The sequence below is a fragment of the Thermobia domestica genome, chromosome 4, assembly GCF_964235325.1.
Source record: "Thermobia domestica chromosome 4, izTheDome1.hap1.1, whole genome shotgun sequence".
Lineage (NCBI taxonomy): Eukaryota > Metazoa > Arthropoda > Insecta > Zygentoma > Lepismatidae > Thermobia > Thermobia domestica.
This window is the reverse complement of record NC_137457.1, coordinates 213243921-213270332: the sequence shown is the minus strand read 5'-3', so window position 1 is coordinate 213270332 and position 26412 is coordinate 213243921. Positions and strand designations below refer to the sequence as shown.

The 26412-nt window shown below is 34.7% G+C and overlaps 1 protein-coding gene across 1 annotated transcript in view; it reads right to left on the bottom strand.

Moving 5' to 3' along the window:
• Positions 1-959: 959 nt before the first annotated feature.
• LOC145683439 (uncharacterized) overlaps positions 960-26412 on the bottom strand; it is a 122920-nt gene continuing 97467 nt past the window's right edge. Inside the window, exon 4 of the mRNA XM_081754772.1 lies at positions 960-2025. Within this exon, the coding sequence (XP_081610898.1) occupies positions 1544-2025 (482 nt within the window). The 3' untranslated portion in view covers positions 960-1543. The remainder of the gene's footprint in view (positions 2026-26412) is intronic.

Genomic DNA, 26412 nt, shown 5'->3' with positions numbered 1-26412 from the left:
ACATTTTCATTAATTTGTTTGTTAATACCATAAATATATAATGTATTTCGTCTGTTATATTGATATATGAATTTATACAAAGAAAATATTTATGATTCAATTTTCAGACAGTTTTTGATATGCTTTTGATTGGTTATTGTAAGTAGCCTCAGAACACATAATAAATATCCGCTAAGATTTTTTAAAGTTTTAACGGGAAAATATTTTAAATACTACATATTTTAATTCCCTTGGTATTATTTGATCATCACCATAATAACAAAACTATATGGTTTAAAATACATTTGTTTCCTCAAAACTGAAGTAGATGCCTACTGAAGAAATTTTCCAACCCTAAGTTAAAATACTAGAATTTATTTCCACAAATTTATGTGATGAAAGAAGTTTCCGTGTGTTCTATACCGGTTCCAACATACACAAACTTCTACCACCCCATCAATTTGTAAAAATGAAATCCAGATATTTTAACTCACAAAAGTTGGAAAACTGTTCAGTATGCATTTCCTTCCGTTTTGAAGAAAGAAATGTATTTCAAACTGTAGGTGTTGATCGTGGTAATGACGAAAAAATATTCAGATAGAATTTAAAATATTTCTCTGCAAAAACCAGAAAATGTTCGAAAATATTTTAAGTACGTTCTGAAACTACATACAATAATAAATCAAAAACATTACAGAACATTATTTTACAGAACGTTAATCTTTGTTAAAAATGAATTAGAAATCTTCAGAAAACATTTCAACTAATATACCCAATACGTTGTAAAAATATTTAGAAAAATTTTTCTTCATTCTTAACAAATTATTTTCTGTGTTGTTGGTAAATAATTTTAAAATATTTCATGTGAAGCATTTTAAAAACAATTTCGTTAACATTGTATAAACCGTTTCAAATACATTTTTAGTAATATTTGGAAATCGTAAAGAAAATATTTTTTTTGAAAACTTTTCTAACGGCGTATAAAATATTTCTACAACGTTTTTGAGTGTATTGCGAGAATATTTTCAGTATTATTTGGAAAATGTTTTCAACAACATATGGAACATATTTCCTTAAGGGAAGTAGGATATATTTTCTCAAGGAAAATGATGGCACGTTTTAGAAACGCTTTGAAAATTTTTCATTGGTGTGTGGGTGCGTGAATGAAATATAAAAAATAGTTTTATCAGTTAAGCAAAATATTGCAAAGTATAAATTAATAATAAATATATATGGTAAACACATCTTTTATCAAAATTTACTTATTGCGTTGCGTATTGGGAATTCTCTCAGAATTCGCCGACCAAGAGAATTTTTAAAAAGTAATAGAAAAGAAAACAAATATTTATGGGAATTTGTACGATAAAAATTTTTGTACTGCTTATTGCATATCAATGCAAAAACAAGTTTTTAAACATGTTTAAAATTGTATGGTGATCTTCAACTCATTAGCGATGTGTAAATAAACAGATTCCTTTACGAAAAATACATTTTACATGCACATATATTTCACAAAACAGAAAAAGAAGCAATTTTGTATTCATCTCTACATGTATTCATTTATCTAACGTGCAAATGCTAAAGAAAGTTTGAAATCCTCTTCATCAATACTGATATCCTGCAAGCGAAACATCAGTTCACGCAATGTTGGATACATCTTTAGGTCCGTGAAATAAAGCCATGAGTCCACTTTCAGATCGGACTTCGGATTTTCAGTTTCATTTCTTAATGTAACAATACTAAACGTGTTTGTTCTACTATCATTAAAGAATGAAGCCGTAACATGATCCAACATGTGCGTGTTACAGTAGAACTCTATTGTTTTACTCAACAGAAATAATGTCAAATTTAAGTTCCACCGTTCTTCCTTTGGTGTTCTTCCCTGTATTAATTCAAGCCACGTTAAATCATAACTGTTACTTGTGATGCCCACGGGAATAAACTCCTTATTTTCATATGAAATGAGCAACTCCCGAACATCTTTTGACGCTGCAAGATCTAATGCTCTCTTTCCTTCTTGTGTCTTGGCTTCCAAGAGTGCTGGGCCTAAAAATAAAAAGAAGTGCCCTATATTATACTCAAAATACATGTTCTCACATCTAACGTTTATACTTAAAGAAAGAAAGAGAGATGAGTTCTAGCTAGTGAAAGAAAATCTCTTGACATTGTTCGTCAAGCCTTCTCAGCTTCCGTAACACTAGAAACAAAAGCAAGCAATGACTGCTAAATATTGAAGTTGACATACGAGTTGCTCTAGCACACTGGTTCTAAACCTAATTCCTATTACAACTCCCATTTTATCACATCCTCGTGCCAGCGACCCCGTTATAATTTCTGCTTTGTAATAAGCTTGTGTGGGATTTTTAATATAATTGCGGAGATCTCAAGATATCCATCTATTTCTATAATAGTAGAATCCATTTCTTGTATATAGTGGATACAGTAACTTCCCAAAAAGCGAATGGATTTAAAACCAAATCTGGTCAGTTTATTCATAAGTTTGCTAAACGTCTCGGTTTGACCGGTAAAGTCCCGGTCAAAAAAGTGAAAAATATAAGTCTGAATAAAAGGTAGTGGTTCTTCCTTTCCTCTTCCTTTTTCGGATGTTAAACTAGCTAGTTGTTAACTTTTGTCTTGCTATTTTTTTTATATGTATATATTTCAGTAGAAACAAACCTTGAAAGAAACTGAACTGCTTGAGAAATTAGAACACGAAATTTGACTACTGAGTAACAAATTTTAAGACTAAACTACCTCAAACTGATTTCTGTATTATTATTATTATTATTATTATTATTATTATTATTATTATTATTATTATTATTATTATTATTATTATTATTATTATTATTATTATTATTATTATTACTCTTATTTGCTACAAATCAAAACACTGTCTTTGTGCATACTAAAATTTATGCAGTGTAAACTTGTTTGAATTCTGAATGGTGTGTAGTAATAAATCTTATACTCAAATTTTTTGAAAACGTGCACAATGAATTTTCAATGTGTATGTGTTTTGTTGATAATTTCTCACGAGAATTTCTGATAAAATATTGGCATTAACAATGTCCCGGTTTGGAGTTTCAGAAATCTGGGAAGTCTATTCATTCGTATTACAAATATTGAATCCGATCCGTCATACTGTTTCAAAATGGAAGTCGTTTGAAAATTTTAAAACTTCATAACTCCCTTAATTTTGGGTCACGTGATCAAAAATTAAGTGATTTCTAATTTTAGTTTTAAAAAATCTTGGACAGTTGTTAGAAAAAAGTTATTGAATGTTTTAATTTTCTAGAGGCCACCACTTTGAGTTACCTCATATTGTCGTGAAATTGATACATTGTTATATATGTTTTCAGTATCCCCAAAAACTGTTAAAAGCAACTTGTTTACATTTAAAATATAGGAAACAAATAAAATCCCATACCAAAAATCTACCTTCATTCTGTCTAGCTTGCTGGAAAAAACACTATTCGCTCAATTCTACAAAGAACAACAAAGGATCCTAAACAGAAGCAAAAAATCTTTTAAGTTTAACGTCCCACGGTTATGCCAGTTAGGCTAAAGGAGACGGTGATAATGAGAAATGAGTGAAATGAAGAAAGTGGAAGGAAACGGGAGAACCCCGAGAAAACCCACGAGCACGGTGTTTGTCCACCACAAAGTCCACACGGCGCGAGCTGGGATCGAACCAGGGCTCCCAAGCACCGGAGGTGAACGCTCTACCACTGAGCCACCGCGCCCCCTAAACAGAAGCAATCCCCTTTATTGACCACAGAATAATTTGTCCATTGTTGATTTATCAAGAAACGCAACACAGCTATTGAGGATTAGTGTTTTCAATTTTGATTGATTTCAATATGCAGGTTTTGTTGCATTTGTATTTTCTGGTATTTCAATATGCAGTTCTCATTAGTTTTATATCGTAACTCTTTAATTTAAATTAATTTTTAAACAACTCTGCACATGTTGAAAATGTTTAGTAGACCTCCAGTATTTTTTGTTCTTAATAGTGTATATCAAAATAAATATATGCTTACCAGAACAAAATTCTATTTATATTTCTCTTCCAATACCCTCGCGACCCTCATGAAACCTTCAGGAGTCGCGAACCCTAAGTTGAGAAACCCTGCTCTAGCAAATCTTATGTCTCATGTGGAACTTCTGTGCTGTAAACATCATACTCGTTTCACACGTAAAAAACGTAATCTCATATTAAAATGATCTAGTATGCTATGCATCGAAGGCTGATGGGTTTCCATCGGACCAACATACCAACAGCGGCATCAAGTTAACTGGATATCGATTAAAAACAAAACTACGCAGACAAATATCAGTCTTTCAGCTGTTGTTTAAGAATGAAGATGTTGTATTGGGCAAAATATCGACAAAAATAATCGCTTTTAGGAAGGGTAAGTCATGACTCCCATGCAAACTTTAGTATTTACCACATAGTAGAACAGTAACGGAACAATGGTTTTTTGGTAGGATGGACCACGGTTAGTGCCGTAATTAAACATTATGCATAGCAGCTACCTCCACAACGAAATCACATCCAAAGAAGGCGACAGTATAATTCACAAGATCTGTGCTTTGCACAATCACTAAGAAGAAGATACACATGGGCAAGACCAGTAGACAAAGAAAGATACCAAATAGACTATATACTGATCCAACAAGCATTTAGAAATCAAGTGAAGAACAGTAAGAGTTACTCAGGCGCAGATGTTGACTCAGACGATAATTTAGTTTTGATGAGGAGCGAACTTCGACTAAAGAGGAAAAGAATGGTAGTAACAAACAAAAGATGGAACACAAATAAGCTAAGAAGAGATGAAAACATAAAAAGGGGATTTGCAAATGCGACAGACAAAGAGATGTCTAAGGTAGCTTTAGCAGGTGAGGACATCAATTCGAAATGGGAAGCCATGAAAGCAGGGATTACAAAAGCTGTTGACTAACATATAGGACGAGAAACGAGAACCCTATATAAACCCTGGATAACAGCAGAAATATTGGGAATGATGGATAAAAGAAGACAGTTTAAGATAACAAAGATGAGGAATACAAAACGTGCAGAAATCACATCAACAGAGAAGTAAAGAAGGCCAAAAAAACTGGGTAAACAACTTATGCAAGGAAATTGAGGAAAATATAGTCAAAGGCAATAGAGAAACGGTATATAGAAAGATTAGAAAACAATCCGGTGAGAGAAAGAAACGCACAGACATCATCATAGACAATGGCGGGAGAACGCGAATAGAAGAGGAGCAGGTAACAAGAAGGTGGAAGGAATACATTGAAGAACTCTACAAAGGAGACAGAGTGATCGAAGAAGAGATAGAGAAGGAAGAAGATGTCGATGAAAATGAAATAGAACCATCAATTTTACAGTGCGAATTTGACTATGCTTTGGAGAAAATGCAACATGAGAAAGCCTCAGGAATAGATCGGATACCAACGGATGTGTTTAAGAATTTCGGAATAGCAACAAAGAAGAAACTATTTAATATTATTAATGAAATGTACATCTTGGGAAAAATACCAAGATATTTCGAGAAAAGCATATTGGTACCTTTCCTGAAGAGAAAAGGCGCACGGAAATGCTAAGAACACAGAACGTTAAATTTGCTTTCACATGCATCAAAAATACTGTATAAAATTATCGCACAATGAATAGAAAGTAAAATCGAAGAATGGCTATCGGAGGACCAGTTTGGATTCAGGAGAAAAAAGGGAATAAGGGAAGCAATACTAAGTCTAGGGTTAGTCATGGAACAGCACATCAGAATAAACAAACCTATTGTGGTAGCATTTGTAGATATAGAAAAAGCTTTGACAACGTAGATTGGAATATCATGTTCAGAGCGTTGGAGAATCTGAAGGTGAATCAAAGAGAGAAAAGAATAATATACCAACTTTATAGGAACCAAACAGCTGTTACAGGAAGAGAGCAGAAGGAAACAAGAATAAGTAAAGGAGTAAGACAAAGATGTGGACTTTCACCTCTCTTGTTCAACGTCTATATAAAAGGGCCTATGAAAGTTCTTTGATAAAAACGAGAAAGGCGTAAAAGTAAATAGTCAGGGTTTCAGCACAATAAGGTTTGCTGAAGACATAGCATTGATAGCGGAGAACGAAAAGGACTTGCAGGAAGCACTTTCAAACTTGAACGACAAACTGAAAAAAAAAAAAAAAATGCAAAATGAAGATAAATAAAAATAAAACCAAAGTGATAATGTGCACAAGAGCAGGACAGGAAGAGGCAAACGTATGGCTAGATGGAAAGAAAATCAAAGACTTAAGACGTTCCCCTATTTATGAATTCTAATATCATCGGACGGAAGAAATGAAAAAGATGTAAGTTCCAGAATAGCGCAGGCTAAACAAGAATTCAATAGGAAAAGAGGACTACTGACATCAAGAAATATGTTGTTGGACGTTCGGAAACGATTTATTAAGACCCTGGTATGGAGTGTGGCTTTTTACGGATCAGAGACGTGGACATTGAGAGAAGCTGAAATATCCAAGCAGGAAGCATTTGAAATGTGGTGTTGGCATAGAATGTTGCACATATCATGGACCGAAAGAAAAAGGAACCAAGACGTACTAAAGGAAGCTAAGGAAGGACGACATGAAGATAACAGGAAAAAGAAGAAACAGCATGCTTGGCCGTCTTATTCGGCACTCTGATTGAATCATCGTGCTGATAGACGGAAAGGCAGAAGTAAAACTGGGAAGAGAAAGACCAAGGATAGAATATCTAGGTTCAGTTACGAAGAAGAGGCCTTATCAAAGTACAAAACAGCTCTCCCAACGGGAGAGAAAAGTTTTAAAATTTCCATGTAGCCCACCAACCTATGGTTGAGGTGAACAAGAAGAAGGAGTGTTACAGAAGCTCCGGAATATGGTGACCTGTGATAATCCATTACCACACCGTGTTATGGTCGAACGATTGTTTATGGTGTCGTAATTGAAACGAGACTAGTTTTTCCTTTCTTCTGTGAAGTTAACCCTTTCAGACTGTAATGGCCAAAGTGGCACACACGGATCTGTCACTTTTTAAATCCACTCCTGTGTGGACACTAATTAATATAGCGGGACTTTTGGCCAAATATGATTGGACCATAGCTTCCGGGTGTCGAATCTTCTTCTCAAATTTCAGCCTAAAGTAAAAAATTGGAGAATTTTCGAATTTCGAATTTTCTTTTTTTCCTGCAGCTTCCTTCGTTGTAGAGAGATTTCCTTAAGATTTGTCAGGTAGATACCTCGGATGGATAGCTAATTGTTGACATCAATTGGACCAGTTTCATGCAATTGGATTTTGAACAGTGTTGCCAACTACGGATTAATCATTTCCCTAAATTTGGGCTAAAAATCGAAGTGTTTCTTCATAAATCCGTACCTATACATCCGAGCACAAGAAACTTACGCCAGTCGAACATTAGTCCTTACTGAACAAAAGCTGGTACAGATCATTACAATGAGGTAATTAGAGGGCGCACGAAAAACTCGTATTTAGGTTCTAACCCTTGATTTTTCTAGTTTTTCTCTACTTGTCTATTTATAGTAATTTATTTTTTGTAATCATAATCTATGTTTCTTAAATATCACCATTATACTTGAAGGATATATTAGCGGTGTACCGGTTTTTATTTTAAGATAGTTTGAGTCTGTCAGGGGCAGTGTTGCGAGATACAGAAAATTTTAATTTCCGATTTTAGAGGAAATTTTTGGAAAAAAATTGGTTTTGTTTCCACTATTTCCCCCTTGTTGGATACATCCCGAGAAAAGTACCAGTATTTGAAAGTTTCGTCTTTGTTCTACACAATGTACCACATAAAGTTTCAATAGGAAAATTAGGGGACGTACAGTTGAGGTTTACAATAGACCTTGTTCTCTAAGTGGAAAGATATAACTGTATTTTTTTTTTTTTTTTTTTTTTAGGGACAACGATATTTTTAAACGACATGCTTACTTTATTAGATATCGTCACGATACTTGTAGGGTACATTAGAGGGATACCAAAATTTATTTTAAAATAGTATGCGTGTGTCTGGTAACAGTGTTGCCAGCTACAGAAAATTTTAATTCCCGATTTTAGAGAAAATTTGGAAAAAATAAGTTTTTGTCTCTATTATTTCCCTCTTGTTAGCAGCATTCGAACAAACGTACCATTGTCTGAAAGCCTCTTCTTTAGCCTACACAATGCACAACAAAACATTTCAGTACGATAATTAGGGAAAGTACAGTTGAGATTTATAATAAACCATGTTCTGCAAATGATAAGGAAATGGTGAATTTCTGAGGTACTATGAGATTTCTTTTTAAATTTCATGCTTATTTTGTTAGATATCGCCGTGATACTTGCAGGATATATTAGCTGGGTACCAAGGTATATTTTCAGATAGTTTGCATCTGTTTGGTGGCAGTGTTTCCAGCCAAAAAATTCCCAATTTTAGGTGAAAAACTCGGAAAATTTCAATTTCCCCCCTCTATTATTTTCCTTTTGCTCCCTACATTGGAATAAAAGTACCAGTATCTGAAAGCCTTCTCTTTGGCCTACAGAACGCAAAATAAAAAGTTTTAATAGGATAATTAGGGAAGTTGGAGCCCCGCATATCTGTTGATATTTTGCTTCTGAGGCGTAGTAAGTGTCAAAATTTCATGTGTATGATCCCAGAGATTTTTCTTTCTCTCTTTCTATGACAGCCAGCGACTTCAGGTTTTCACTGTACCTTGTCAACACACCAGAGAATTTTTTATGTGACTTGGACCCACGGATCAACAGTGGTGCCAGCTACAAAAATCTTGAAATTCGGTTAGGGAATTTTTTGTAAATTTTCACCCTCGCATTTCCCTCAATTATTTTCCTCTCGTTGCCAACACTGCAACGTAACTTACACCAAAAATAGCCACATACCTCTTCTAGAAAACAAGACCTCAAACATATCAATTGGGTTAATAGTTTTTGAGCACAAAGTCACTAACTGAAAATGTAGGAAAACGCTAAAAAATTACCTGGGTCCGAAAGGGTTAAGTTAGTTTCTACACGAAAGCTTTTCACAGTGATGAATCTGGGGCACGATCTTGGGAACATGCGCAGATATGTCCAGCTCGACCGGTCACCAGTGTGGCGCATGACGTAGTTAAGTATAGACAGCAGGGTTGTCAACCATACGATAATTTATCGTGATATACGATAATTTAAGCCTTAATACGATATACGACAATGCCCTTGCGATAATAGGTGAATATACGATAATTTTAGAACGTGCGCTTTTTACCAGTTTTTGAATGTGTAAATGAATTGTAAGTGTGCATTAAAGAATTATAAAACATACATTTTTAACAGTCATTCTCGCCAAAATAAATCAATAACGATTTGAGAATTGGTAACTCTGCATTCCTGCATCCATCTCATTTACGTGGAGGTGGCAATATTGTTTGTTCGTGATGGCTTTATTATTCGCTCACGTGAATGTTAACACCTTTGTTTGGATGTGAAAAACAAAGAAGTTAGAATCGTTCTGTGCCAAGTGAAATTACGTATCGCGTAATTACTTTGCGTAATTAAGTATGATAAGGATAGTGACACCGATGTGGAGTTCGAAACTAGATGTGGATTACTAGATAAGTTTATTATATATTATTGCTATTATTTGTAGCATTATACTTGTTTCTACAATTATTACGTGCATAACGAATATACGATAATTTTTTGTAATATACGATAATTTTAAGGACGAAAATCGATAATTTTGTTCTCCGAGGTTGGCAACGCTGATAGTGTGATACCACGTTAACGTTTCAACAATGGGACAGAGTGTTGAGCTTGGAATGAGCATATTTCTCAACTCTACAGAAAATTAAGTAGTATTTGTTTCGGCCTCCTTAGACTAAGAGGTCACAACAGAGGCATTTAGTTTCAGTGTACTATGCAAAATTCCATTCTTTAATAACATATGGTATTATTTTTCCGAGTTATTCTACTGAATGTATTAGCACGTTTCGCTTACAAAAGAAAGCACTAAGGTTTCTGTTGGGATTGTCACCAAAGTGTTCTTCCAAGCCCATCTTTCGAGGACAAAAAATATTACGATTACCTTGTGTGTATCTATATAAAATTATCTTGTTTACCGTAAGTAACAAACACGTATTTATTGAAGACAGTAACGTCCATAAATACAATACTCGATTCGTTAATAATTTACATGTTGTCCCCCAAAATTTCTCGTTTTTTCAAAACAGCGTATATATTAACTGTACAAAAATTTTCAATAAGTTACCTGACTTTCTAAAGCAAAACAAATCATATTCTATGTTTAAGTCTGATCTTCACAAGTTCTTAGTAGATAAATATTACTACTCGGTAAATGAGTTTTTTGAAGACAATGTATAAATGTTTTTGTTAATTATGTTATGAATGTGTAAGCTTATAAAAGTCATAGTTGTGTATGTACAAGTAATACTCTATTTGTAAGTTTTTTATAGCATACATGTAATTATTTTGTAATTTTGACAACTGTATGCATACTCGAGAATACTCTCATTTCTATGTAAAACAGGCAAATAAATAAATATCAAGTTTTGTGCGTGCTTAACAAAAACTCTTTAGGTAAGAAAACATTCAATATGTTGAAAAAAGTTTATGGGGTCCTAAATAGATAATTCCTTGAAAGGTTTTATGCTTGTTAATGGTTTTTGCTACAGAGGAAAGCTCAACATTCGTAAAGTAAAATAATAATAATAATAATAAAATAAAATAAAATAAAAATAAAAATAAATAAATAAATAAATAAATAAATGCTGCTTATTACCAAGAACACGTCCAACCCCAGTTTACACAAACGAAATGCCAGCATTGTATGACGATGATACCTAATGTCCATAATCCACAAAACTAGACCTTGAACACTAATACAGTCCAGACTTCAGAAGCTATTCCATAATTTACTGGAGAGTGCAAAACTGTGTAGAAAAAGGAGGCTACTACTTTCAATAAACAGAGATAGGTTGCCATCGTTTCTTATTTTCTACACTGTGTATGTGACCTAATCAAAAGTGAATTATGCAATCCATCAGAAATTGAAGCTGCCAACTGTCCGCAAGGTCAGCATGCCTGTGTTAACACCACAGCATATCGCGAAGATAAAAGGCAGAAGGTTGTACGAGCGCCACATAGCTGGTGACTGCTGAAAGTTTGTTGTGATAATGGATGAAGCGTGGATCTGAGAACAAAGGGAAGTCATTGAAAAAGTTCAGGACGTCACCTGTAAAGATGTTCACAAAAAAGATTGTTACTATAGAGAGAAGCTCAACATTCGTAAGGTCGAAAAAAATGTCAAAATGCTACTTATTACAAAGATGATGTCTTATCCCCAGTTTCCAGGGACAAATACTAGCATTGTAGTGACAATATTCATCGTTCAGAAATGAATCAGGATAAAGCTTCAAGTCACATAACCAAAACGTTACTGGCCTTCTTCCGACGCATGACAGCCTAACTGATATTCATATTGTTTAGTTCCAAGATATTTCCCTTAAGTCTGGATGCTAATCTCACGGATTACTATGCTTTTGGACTATTCAAACGGCGCCTTTCATTACATTGAGTTCGTACGATAAGTGGTTTCTGGAAAGCCTACAAGTAGGAATGGGACAATATTCTCTTGATTTGGATGCAAAGAAGTTTGCTGCAGTGGAAACCGCGATGCTATAAAATGGTCCACACTACTGACCATTACATCGAGCACAATCTATGGTAGCAGGGTGAAATATCTTAGGTAAGCAATAACTTCAATTTTTTTTCTATGGAAATGGATTAATTTCAGTATAATCAATTAATGAACTAAAGTATTTAACACGGAACCATTTTGTAATTTTATAACCTTCCCAAGGTTACTATGAGCCTAACATGATTGGAGTGCCGTCATCTAGGGCTAGAATAGAATAGAACAGAATAGAATATTTATTGTCATTGAGCTTTAGAAGCAATAGAGAACGTCCGAATGAGATATACATATAGATATAAGAAAAAAGTAATTATAATATATAGACAATCAGTTGCTGGTTAATAGTATTATGAACAATCTAATAATATTTGAAATAAAGTGATACTGCAAATTACGATACAGTTTCTTAACATTCAACGAACTCTTGAATCGAGTAAAATGAAGTCGCTGTTAATCAATCATATAACTTTTTCTTATAAACCTTTAACGGCAGCTGCTGTATGGAGGGAGTTAGTTTATTAAACAGCTTTGGTCCATAACTAAATAACTATTTTTGATCTTCAATAATCTAGTAATAGTCCGGGATCCACAGTACATGCCCGTAAAAATTTGTGGGTGCACGGAGTTTTATTATTGCATCGTGTTCTTTTACCTCTCGCTTTCTATTTTTTCTTGGGTAGACATCTCTATTATGGTCGCTTATCTCCACAGACACCATTTTCCAATATGGCCGCCAAATAAACAATCAACATACATAACTAAGGAACTAAGTCACCTAGGAAAGTCATCTTGGTGTCAAATCGTAGGTTTTGGAGATCAGAGAATTCAAATATTATCTTAAAATTGCGATATATTGAATTCTGATGCATAATATAGTCAGGGGCGTACGCAGAAATTTTTTTCGGACGGGTCCAAAGGTTTTCGGGAAGTCCAAGTTCAATATGAGGATAAATTGTATTAAAATCGGTCATTAACCACTTCCCGCCGAGGTCCTAATCAGAAAGAATTCCAAGATAGCCTTCCATGGATTATCTGCGGAAATATTTCAGCTACAGTAACTGAAGTGCGTGCAGTAAAGAAGTTTTGTGTGTGTGAAGAGAATAAAGCCCACAAATTTGTGGCAGTCACAAATTTCTTTCAAGATGAAGATTAGATCGTAGCCGATGTACTCGCCCATGGAAACTGCATAAAAGCTTATCTTAGAAAATATAACTGCCTTCAAGTTTAAAGAGTCGAAAAGTACAAAATTGTTACAGAAATTCCAGTTATTCAAGCAAGCAAAACAGTTATTGATCCTTTGCTCAGTAAGGGTTATGGCTTCACACTTTCTAAAATTAGGAAGCTGATGAACAACTTCGATGACAGTATTCCAATTTATAACAATGAGATGAAGACATTTTTGGTTAGGGAATATGAGGACAAAATCAAGTTTTGTCCATCAAAAAACCGAAAGGAACCTTTGCTTGTATTTTCTTCTGATCTGAGTTCAGAAGTTTTAGCCCAAATGATTAGATCTCACAATGCCGTAAAGACTGCAGGGATACTTCTACGTAATGCTACTAAGGAAGTATATTTTAACTTAAGCGACAAATTCTATGATTCCACAGACCTTCTATAATCCTGGAAGATGGTGACGATGTCTGATGTATTACCATTCTTTCATCCCTATTCAATATTAGCAAAACACACTTACTCATGAAAGCAGCAGGAGACAGTGATGTCGCAAACATCGATAATGATAATGAACTGGAAGATTATGTCATTTCTGATACTAATGCACTATAACGAAAACCTTTGCCACTATTCTCTCTATTCCAAATAATGTATTATCAGATATGGCATGGTATGAAGAAAACATTACTTCATATGATGATGGCGCATACAATTTATGATCGATGCAAAAGTAAAACGTTAGTAATTTCCTTAAATCGGGTTGGTTTTTCCATTAGCTACTAAGATTTAATAAGAGACATAAATTTACTCTCTGCGTACTCTGTAAAATCATGTGAAATTGCTGACACACCAATACCAAGTCATTTTAACTTAGGAGATTTTACAACATGAGCTCTTAACAACTTCGACTTCGAAGACAAGTCATTGCTCCTCACAGGTACGTTTAAAAAACATCATACTGCCATGGTTCTTTTTTTCAACATAAGACATCAGAAGAGATCCACAGGAAGAAAAATATTTCACAAACTGTACTGATGAAGAGAACTTGTAAACTTCAGTGTGAGCTACGGTGTCGAAACCAAATCTGGTCTTCCTAACAACTTTAAAATTGCTGAAGATGTTGGCATTTATGTATCTGATGAGGCATCCACATGTGTTCTAAAAACTGAGTTTGTTATTTCTCTTACTCGATGTGGTGTGTTTTTAGGCAACACTCAGCATGCACCACCAAAGTGGAGCAGTATACACTCTTTAATTTCATCCGAGGTTGTACCAATTAAATAAGTTGGGTTTCTGTCAGTTATTTCATCCCCAGTTACTGATTACGCTACTGTTTGTACTTTGAATCTGTGAAACAACAATTGAGGGAACCCAATCTTCAGGTCTTCTGCAGCGAAGGAGTGTTCTGTACAGTTGTGGACATAGTTCTAAATAACCCAGAGGAATTTTATGACACATTGCCAATGCTTGGAGTATTTCATTGAACAAAAGTGGCTCTACGGTGTGCTGGGAGGTACCTCCTTTGAAGCGGTTTTGATGATGCTCTGGTTGAAACAGAGAGCTTCGGAGTGAATTCAGTTAAGAGTGTACTAAATGAAAAACATTTTCCCCCCGGGTGTTTCAAGGAATGTTAATTGTCTCTGAAGCATTGAATAAAATGATTTAGGGATGCTTTCTGGGGTGATAACGAAAAGGAAGCATATAACAATTTGCATAAAGAATTAAATCAGTTTCGACTGGCCTTGCAAAATAAAGAAAAAGGAAAGTGTAAATTACTTCACACTCAACTGTTAGTGTCAAGTCAAGCACTAAGAGATTGCTATTTAAGATTTGTGAACGAATGTACCGAGAAATCGGAACTTTTGCAGTTACCTCAACAAAATGACAAAATAATATTAGAGACTGTAAATATTGTGGTTGCTCAAATGTTGTGTATTATGTTGTTTATAAGTGGGAAATATTGTAAGAATACACATTTGTTTAGTCACATCAGCAACTTTTCTTATGGTTTATTTTTTTTAGATTAATGGTATTTTGAACCATTAACAAATAATAATTCATAATGATACTAATAGCACAATATTTAATATACTTCTTTTACGTAGATTGTAAACCATAAGCCATTTTGTATATCAACTTTGTTTTCGCATCCTTTTAAGTTAACATAGACAGGGCTCCAATGTCTGTAATGAATACAATACACCATATATACAGGGTGGACCATTTTGATTCATCCACGGGAATATTTCGGAAACTATATACCGGGTCAAAAGAACTTTACAATGAAATTTGTTTGTAACAAAGGGAGACATTTTTCGTGTACTCTTTATACCACCAGATTGACAAGGTTGCATTTCAACATAAAGTTGTATTTTTTTCAAATGTCACTACGTCAAGTTATTTTAAATTTCAAATCTACATTTAAAAAGAAAACAAGGAATACCACACTTATTCTTCAGGGTTGTAAACTAGCAACACTACAGTATTACAAACATTCAAAACAACCAAACTTTGAAGGTTTCTAAAATAATGATAACGCAAGTGAGACGAACGGGACAAGGCATATCGAATGCACCTTAGTGTCAAATACTATCAATATCATCATCATCATAGGTATTCTGCCTTTATTGGCAGGTCACTTGCCGCAGCTGAGAAGCTTCCATGCTCCACGGTCCTCCACTAACCTTTTCGTCTTCGCGTATGATCTTTCTGTTTTAATATCATCCATTAATTGTAGTCTCCTTCGCCCCCTCCCTCTCTTTCCCGCCACCATACCCTCTAGGACGTTCCTCATGATACAATCTCTTCTTAGGCAATGCCCCAACCAGTTTCTCTTCCTCTTCCTAATAATGTCTAAAAGTGTTCTTTTCTCACCCACCATTTCTAACACTCTCTCATTCGTTTTCCGCTCGACCCAACTAATTCTTTCCATTCTTCTCCACACCCACATTTCGAAGGCTTCCAGTCGATTTTCGTCACCTTTACGTAATGTCCACGTTTCCGCCCCATACAGTACAACACTCCACACGAAGCATTTTATGAGTCTTTTTCTCAACTCTTTGTTCAAGGTCCCACAAAACAGACTTTTCTTTCTTTTAAAGGCTTCTTTCGCCATTCCTATCCTTGCTTTTATTTCACGTTCGCATTTCATGTCATTACTAAGAACACTACCCAGGTATCGAAAACTATTCACTTGTTCTATTAACTTGACTATCAATATGATCTGACGAATTTCGAATAATAGGAAGAAAATTATAAGAAATTGAAAATTACTTACAATGGCGTAATGTTAACAATTTTTGGCAGTTGTATTTACAACAAGTTCTCATACTTACATGATTTTAAGCAGTCTTGCCAACTTTAACCTTAATTGCCATATCTCTCCAATGGTTTCAGATATCAAGTGCTGTAAACGGAATTATGATCTTCATGCTTTTTGAAAAGAACTTACATAATTAGATGTGATGGTTATCTATGCAAGTTTTCGAAATGAAGCCTCTTGAAAAATCCAAATTTTTAATTTCTTATAATTTTGTTCACATTTATTCGAAATATGTCACATCGTGACTGTAGTACTTGACACTACGGTACATTCGATGTGCCTTCCCTCACACCTCAGTTGCGATATTATTGTTTTAGAAACCTTCAAAGTTTGGTTGTTTTAAATGTTTGTGATACTGTAGCGTCGTTAATTTACAAAACTGAACAATAAATGTGGCATTGCTTGTTTTCTTTTTAAATGCAGATTTGAAATTTGTAATAACCTTAAGTAATGACATTTGAAAAATACAACTTTGTGTTGAATTGGCAACACTGTTCATCTGGTGGTGTTAAAGAGTAGGCCAAAATATGTCCCTCTTTGTGGCAAACAAATATAATTGAAAATTTTCCTTGCTTCGATTTGTGTTTTTCAAGATATTCCTGTGGATGAATTAAAATGGTCCACCCTTTACATATAAAATGTATTGTTTCTCGGTAATATATAAAATACTTCGATATATAGCAATTTTATAGTAATATTTAAATTCTCTGACCTCAAAAACCTATGATTCGACACCAAAATGACTTTCCTAGGTGACTTAGTTCCTTAGTTATGTATGCTGATTGCTTATTTGGCGGCCATATTGGAAAATGGCGTCTGTGGAGATAAGCGACCATAATTGAGATGTCTACCCAAGAAAAAGCAGATAACGATAGTTTGAAGAAGACGATACAACAATAAAACTCCGTGCACCCACAAATTTTTACGGACGTGTATTGTGGATCCAGGACTATAAAGGGTATATCAATTTTCTTACACCATCTAGTATTATATGTATGTACTTCATCCCTGAGGCTCATATTTGCAAGGTTTTGCTTAGTGTAAAGTAGCACTTGAAAAATATATACTTTAACTACTGTCATTATCTTAAGCCTGTTAAATAACAGTTTATAGTGTTCTTTATCGTGTATTCCAACAGTAATCAAAATAGCTTTCTTTTGCAAAACTATTATAGGACAGCATGCACTTGTCTACTGTTACCCCAAAGCAAAATCCCATATCCAATTATGCTGTAAAAAAAGGCAAAATATGAACTCCTGATATCTCGTAGGGAATTGTATCTTTAAGTTTTCTTAGCAAAAAGAGCACTCGGGAGAGCTTTGTACATACATATTTGACATGTTGTCTTACCAAGAAATTTTACCTCAGATTCATCATATTTTTTTATTATTGCAGTGCTTGGGCTAAAGATTACTTTTTATGTTTTAACTTATTTTAGCACAAAACCATTTTCTTTAAGCCAAGTCGCTGCCTCTGTTAATGCGTCTTGAGCTTCCATATACACTTCTTCAAAGCTTGTATTTCTGTTAAGTAGGGTAGAGTCGTCCGCATATAGATTTGATGTGATATTAGTATTTAGAAGCAAATCATTTATCATTATTAAAAGTAGTACCGGACACAGAACAGGACCCTGCAGTACTCCATATTTTACTTCTAAGACGTTTGAATGCACGTTAACACTAACTATTTGTCTACCTTCATCTAAATAGAATTTTACCGAATTTAAACTGCTGCTATGGAATCCGTAACACGCTAATTTATCACATAGGATTTCATGATCTACACAATCAAATGCTTTACTTAAATCGCATGTAGCTAGAGGAAAACCCTTATTTTCAAAACTTCATATTTTTTTCGTTAGTGATTCTACTGCATCAGTTGTGGATTTCCCAGGCCTGAATCCAAATTGAGCTTCCAGAATTATATTTTGCTCAGTCATATATTTATATAGCTGATCTTTAACAATAGTTTCCATAACTTTAGAAAAAACCGGAATAAGGGATATTGGACGGTAATTAGACGAACACGATCGATCTCCCGTTTTGTATATAAGAATAACTTTGGCTATCTTAAGTGTTTTAGGAAGAATACTTTGAAAGAAACGTTTATTGAAGCATATTTTAAGGGGTTTCGTAATATGATTAATGATAACTAGGGATGCACACGAGACAAGATTTGTGGCTGTCTCGTCTCGAAAATGTGCTGTAAAAGTGATGTCTCGACTCGAAAAATGTATATTTCTCTATTGGAAGAGCCGTGTCTCGACTCGAATTTCGTCAGGAAAATCCTGTCTCGACTCGTCTCGTGCGCATCCCTAATGATAACTTTTATAAGATTGCTCGATATATCAAAGACATGCTTACTGTCAGTAGTTTTCATGTTTTTACTACTTTTATGACGTCGTCAGGGCTAACGTGGCTAGTAACAGAAGGACTATTAAAATGACTATGTTGGCTTAAATACTGACACACATTAACATTAGTATCTGCATTGCTTTCCCTGATTTCCTCTACGGAAGTAACAAAATACGTATTAAGGGTATCATGCGACAGCGTAACATTATTGTTAATATTATTACTCTTGCTTACCTTGTTATCTTCTATGCAGTTCTGCATTTATTGGACGATAAAACAATGTGGTTTTAATTGTATTTTGCCTTCGCTAGCTTTATTGCAGATATATTATAATACTGCATTACTTTAACTTTCACAGTAGAGATTTCTGGGGTATACCACGTCTTATTACTTAACTTGGTTTTCTTTGATGACTTATACCGGTCCATGTTTTTAGGCACACACATTTCAAAAATATTTTGAAACTTAGTTTTAAAAAAAGGTCGCATTTAAATCATCATACTTAATGTTTACATCCCAGTTTATACACGATAATATGAAACTTTGTAATTTAGTTTCTTCGACGGGCCTAGTTGTTGTAAGTTTGGTGATGGGAAAACTAAAATTGCAGAATTCCACTTTTGTTTTACTTTTACTGACTAGCACGGCATCATGATCTGAGAAGGGAAATTTACACACATTACTGGCTAAATATTCCATTTTTACATTGGTAAATGCATTATCTAAGTACGCTGTGAATCTAGTCGGTTTACAGTTAACCACTTGAAAATTATGTTGTCTGAGTAGATTTAGTAACTTATGAACGGTTCATTTGTCAGTAGTCACATTAAAATGTGCATTTACATCACCACCTATTACTACCTCATAATTATGCCAGTTGCTGAGAAATGCCAACAACTGCTCCAATTTTTCTAAAGAAATATTTGAATTACTACCAGGAGTTCTATAAATAGATACAATTATTAACTTGTACTGATCCAGAAAAATTGCAGTTGACTCAAATTCGTGTTCAGTATTGAGAAAAGTTAGACCTAATTGACGATATTTTGTGTGACTATTAACATAGATAGCGACCCCACCTTGTATGTATATACTCCTATTGTAACTATTTGCCATATAAAAACCATCTACCTATATATTGTCGCATTGGAGTTTAATGTTTGTACTCCAATGTTCACTCATACAGAAAATATTCAAATCATTTTCGTAGGGAAAATCTTAAATAGAAAGGGATTTGTCCTTTAACCCTTTTACATTAAGAAAGCATAGCTTAAGAACGTTTCTGGTCACTAAGCGTGTTTCGTCAGCTTTATTAGATTGCTGGGCTACGTTGACAGCATTGACTGAAATCGATTCTACTTCCTGGCACATATTACCTTGAACATTTAATTGTTTATTAACACTTATGTTTCTACTTATATCATTAATTTTAAGCGACTTCGTTAGTTTTAAAGTTTTCACCCAGCCCCACAGAATTTTATATTCATCCATGTAGTCGGGTGATTTGGGTTTTCCTGTACTAACCAAGGCATCTCTATTGCCCTTTTACTTTCTGATGTAGAGGCTTCGCTCTTATCAATTATTTCGCAGGTCTTTGTACTTAATACATCGTTCCCTGCTTGATTCAGATGCATACCGTGTTGAGTATACATTTCTCTATCTAACTTACTGATATCCACCATATCAACATTCGTGAATTGATTACATACTGCTTTTAGTTTTAAGTTAGTGACTTGTACAGTTTTATTAACACACGATTCTTTAATAAGGTCGTACCGGTAATGAATGTTTACCACTATTATCTTACATTTATTTAAAACAGAGAGTTTATTTCTGATCCTACTCACAGTCTCACTACCTTCATTCGTGGTCACATCATTTGTTCTACTTAATATTACTACCCAGTTACCTTCTTTATTTACATTGTTCGGATTGATGTCAGATAACACATCAACACTTTCCGCTCCAGGCATGGTGTTCCCTTGTACTGGCAACTTGTGTTTAGAATTATCGCTCACTTTTATAGACAGTCCTCGACCGTGACTATCACCATATATGTACACTTGCGACTCTGTCTAGAGATTTCTTCTTGCACCAATCTTATTGTTTGAAGCTTTGAGCACTTGAGGTTCCATTATAATTTGTCCCTTGTGCATGGATATTCTTACACTTGTTTTCTTTTGTGAGTTTCCTTCCTGATTTATATTTCAACTCATGTCTGATTCTCTTTCGACGTTTTCTAGTACAGTGTATCTGTTTCCACATACAATTGAACTACTTGAAACCACATCATAGTATTTTCTGGGTCTACTGTAACTTACTTTCTTCCACTGGTTGGAGATCATTTGAGTTTCAATATCTGATTCTACTATCTTTATTTTTTGCTGCAATACATCGTTTTCTGATTTTAGGTACTTTCATGTCCTCCTATAATACGTTTATTATTTGTTACAAGCTATCAACATCTACATTGCCATCACGATGGTTCGTTTTTACCATACCTGACCGCATGCTTCCTCCTTGTACTTACACTTGCACTTTATCGCTTTTAATCATACTTCCTTCCTGTTGTTGTTTGATGTCATGAATCTTACTTTATAATGTATTCACATCACTAAGCAAAATATGTACCATCTCTTTCAAAGACGAAACTTCTTGTTTTGTCCGAAAAGAGCTAGAAAACTTTTCTTTCACTGCGTCATTTTCCACTCGGTTGTCATTTGTTTGTGAAGCACCAATAGGAATTCGTCTGAATGTTTTTCGATCTTGATCGTGTTAGAAACGACTCCACCGCATTCAAATCATATTCTGATATTTAAAGAAACCGTTACTAAGGATTAGGATCAGGAAAAGTACCCGCATGATATTCTTTACAAACTATATTTTCTCTCCAAAGATTTTGGAAAGCACATCGAAGACCATTAAAGAGCATTAGTGCTATTTGCCTCTTGTTACTGACTATTTGAAATGTGATAATCATTTACGATATAAGGAAATTCTTGTCTAACTCCTTCGAATTTATCATTCAAGGTTGTAGGGCAGCGTCCAGCTACTGGTATTTTGCGAAAGGAATGTCGCATGAATCTTGATAATTCTGTTTGAGATGTCCAACTACGGGTATCTCAATTTATAAAAGACCAATTTCGCGTTTCTCAACTAAGATTTGAAGAAGCTGTCGAACTTTAACATTATATATTTAAAAACCTTCAAGTTCACGCAACGACATCTGAGTATTTAAAGATTTTTTAAAGGTGAAGATAGAAAGAACATCACAACCTTGCTCTACGCATTTTCTCACTTGAAACTAAACAAGAAATAATACTAGATTTATATTTATGTAGCAGCACGATTCTCACATATTCTGGCGAAGGAACATAATTTCTACATATTTTAGTTCGCAGGGCTTCTTATTCAAAATTCTTAGTATCAAAATGATGCACTTCTCTAGCTACAAAGAGAATCAGACTTTTGCTTGTGCGTGAACTTTCAGTTATTATTATTAAGAAGAACAACAGCACGTCGCTAAGAAAGGGTGAGAAACCTTCGAATACGAAGATGAACATATATTGTTCCGGTACACAAATAACGCGATTGATAAAATGTAAGAAATTTTAAGTTATAAAATTAATCAATACATTTATAAAACATTTGAGATTTTAATACACAAACACGTTGGATGATTGGATTGAGTTACAGGGTGGCTACAAAAATTACGGGAAATAATTTCCTAAATTTTTTCGGTTTTCTAGAACATTTTTGATATTTTCCCTGATATGTAATTAACTACATTTTTTTTTTCATGTTGAGAGAAAAACAAGACCAAGAAAGAATGACAACGATGATACGTAAGTATTATATTTTTCCTTAATCAACTAGAACGAGTCATAAAATAACACATACAACATGTTTTGTTCTGAAATTACAGAAAACTGATCTAATAAAAACTCCTGCACAAAGCAGGAAATTAACTATCTTCTCTGAAATTTAAATCAGTGACGGAAGTGCGTCACATAATTAAGAAAAAGTTAGTAAGACGCTTATCGAAAAAGGGAAGATGTATGTTTATAAAGCTGACTGCGATACTCGTATATTAACAAGGTATTTTTTTGAAAAAATAAATAGTATTGCAATTCATTTTACTTCTTCAAACGATTTAATTCCTCATCAATATCACGCACATTTTTCGTTACTTCAGTGTTCTTAGCTTCAAGCTAGTTCAGAATGATTTTTACGTTCTTGTCTTCAGTTTCTTTTTGTTTCTTTTCTTCTTCTCCTTGTTTTGATATATTGCTTCTGCAAAACGAATACCAGCGTTTCGTGCATAATGTCTCATGGACTTGCTTATGGGTATATTTTCTCAAGGTTACTAGAAGATATTGAATCGTACACAAGTTTGTGTACTACTAACAAAAGTTTGCTCTTTTAAACTATCTGATGCGCATTGATTGGGAAAATCTTTCGAGATTCGAATTTGCACAAGAGAAAAGCAAGATCATTTTAACATCTCTTTAGTCATTGCACTCTGAAGTATTGAAAATATTTAGTCAAAAATCACTCAAACGCTGACCAGTTTTAGAATACTGACTCATAATTATTTTACAACTTCGATTCGAACGAAAGTAATTTAACCAGTTATCTTCACAGAGAGAAAATGTCGAAAAGGAAACTCCGATAAAATCGAGACTAATGTGAACGAGAAAAAAACAGGTTGGAATTATGAGTGTGTTGAATGATTCAGTAATATGACATTTCACTGCAAAAGCGAAAAGCAAACGATAATGCACACAGCAACAGAACATAAGTTTGTTACCATCGTTCGTGGAAAACACAGTTAAGTTTCCAAGTTTGAAGTTACCAATGAAAAGACAACCATCAACTATATCCGAAATTTTCAAATTTTCATTTTTAATTAATTTTAAAATCTCATTCTTCACAAACCGAAATTCACTGACTCTTAGCAGAACTCCCTTACTTTTTTCTGTTTTCTCAAATTCTCTGACATATCCCTACTTTTCTGGTTTGTTGTCACCCTGCTGTTACTATAGTTGTGCAGGAAGTGCCTAAAGATTGAGATACAACTGGATTGCGAAGTTGTTGTTTTTACACAAGAAAAGTAAAGGAATGATATCAAAATGTGTAAACAGAAGTAAAGATAGTAGGTTTAAAAAGTTTTGCTGTATAACAAAAGTGTAATTAATTATCTGATGTATCAGTTTTGTGGACATAGATGCATCAAGAGGATAAAGTAGAATTTAAGAGAGAAAATGTGCAGAAGCGACATGAGCATTTGCTGCTTAATATTATAGTTCCAGTTTTAATATAGACTGTAAAATGTTGAAAGCTAGTCATCATTTTACAGGTAATTTATACAAATGGAAGGCACTAATGTTTAATAATGCGGGCACAAGTGCATTTTAAGTGTCCAAACATAGTACTTAATGAAAGTTACACACATTTTTAATTGTCTCTAACAGAATATATACACATTTTAATGTTAAAAATCAATTAAATTATTCACATCATGGAGCTTATAAGGGTAAAACCAACTGCAACAAGGATTTTACATTTTAGCGCCTTTATGTACCGTAAAATAAGGTGACTTCGGCCACTTTTGTCTCTATATTGATAACTGAAACAATGATTCTGACCGAAAAATGATGAAAGAGATAAAACGTAAATGCCTTACCTCTCCAATGAGTTTGCCGCTATGATTGCAGTTGCATTTTGTGCACCACAAAAAACTACATATATACCAGCCGAAGTCATCATCATGGGATTGGGTGATTTCGGCCGGTCAATGAAACATATCACTGAACGGGATTGGAGGTCAGTGGTGCCGCAACGGCCGCAATATTATGTTGTACAAGTGCTGTGGTGAATAATAATCAGTCAAAAATACACAATGAACACTCATATATTAGAAAAAGGAAATGGTTTCTGTGATACTAAAATAACTTGTAACAAAAAATACTGCATTTCTGCGACATTTACATCGCTAACACAAAACAAGTCCTTTGCAGGTCACATGGGGCATCAATTTTCCACTAAAAGACTTCGGATACATCATCATTGACTGGGAAGATGAAATATGTGTTCTTCGTTAGGATGTACTACTTTTCCTATGTAGAACCGGGATATCTCACGAAAACAAACTCCTTCACACGATACGACCTATACATTTCCAAATCCCAGGTTTGATTTTCGTAGGGATTAGGTCCAGACTCCTCTCCATGCATGGCATGTTGAGCAATCTTGTCAAGTGCTTCATTATTATAGGGATTATCAATATATGTTTCTCCACCTTGTAAATCAGCAACTCCAACACTTTTGCCTGCAAGAATTGAAATCCTCTTTTCTCTGGGTTCTCTTGACAGCTTCTGATGCACGAGTGTCTTTCAGAAATAGCAGAAATGCTTCCCTCCACGCTGTTTCATGTTCAGTTGTGACATCATCAGCATTTTCTTCAATGTGCGGCTCCTTTTTCAGAACCATACAGTTGGTTGAACGGAAAGATGTCCATGGCCTTAAATCCTACTGTCCATGGGCAGTTTGAATATGGTTTGCTCCGACCCTTTCCAATGTCGAACGCAACATTTTAGGCAACTCGCTTTTTGGAAGTGCATGTCCATTCTTCCTCTTCCAAAAGTACAAACATTTACGCCATGTAGCTTTTAGCGATCTAAAAGAGCAGACATCTAACGGTTGGCATAAATGAGTCTAATGTGGTGGTAGTAATACGAAACGGATATCTGACTTCTCACATTCTCTTAAAACTTCCATTGACAAATGATGAGATAGGTTGACACCTATAAAAACTTGGGGGCCATCAAGGTTACGCAGGTAGGGTAAACAAATTGTTAGAAACCAGTCTTCAAACATGTTCATATCAAACCAGCCAGAAAGATTCCTATTATAGGGAGCACCAGGAATTACGCCTTCCACCCAGGTCGGAGATAGATATGCAGCCTTTTATATGGCGGAAGCATAATACTTGTTGCAATAGTTCCTATCACCACGTTTGTACTTGACTTTGACGAATCGACTTCAGGATGTTTGACACCTCGTTTGACTATGACTTTCGGTTTCCCCGAATGGTCACAAAGGTTTGTCTCGTCGGAATTCACAATATTCTCAGGTGGTACACCATCCAACGTGTCTGTAAGTTGTCAAAGTATTCGGATAGACACTTGCGATCGACCGCAGCACGCACACGTATCAAGTGTCCCCAAATCAAAGTTCATTGCGACCGTACCTTTTATCCAGTCAATTCTTCTTAAATCGATGTTCATGCCGATTAAGTTTGTTCAGGTAGGTATGTGCCAACAGTCCATCAAACGCAAAGGAAAACCCAACTCACCACACTTCGTCAAACCTCCTGCCACATGATCATCTTCTTTGGAAAGAAACAGTTGTCCATCATGTTATTTCTGTGGGGCTTGTGAAGTTTGTTCATAATTGTCGTGCGTGGGATATAATATTTTTCTGTAGTCCTCCATACCTTAATTTTCCATTCACAGACCTCTCGAATGGTAGACATCAGTCTTTCCTCATTATAATAAAGGTAGCTGTGTCCTTCAACAACTCTGATATAGTTCCTAGGCACAGCCGAAGTCACCTCACCAATTAGCAGTATTTTGATTATGCATGTATTTCTCGGTATCTACTTATACTAAGCTAGCCAAACACTTGCACATTTCAAGCAGATCTTCTGGCCTGCAGTACACACAGGTTTGGAATAACTCTGTTGGTAGATACAAAACACACAACAGTTTGTATCTTGCACTCCCTTAACACATATTTTGTTCTAATGCAGGGTTCCTACTGATCTGGAGAAATCTATTCCCCT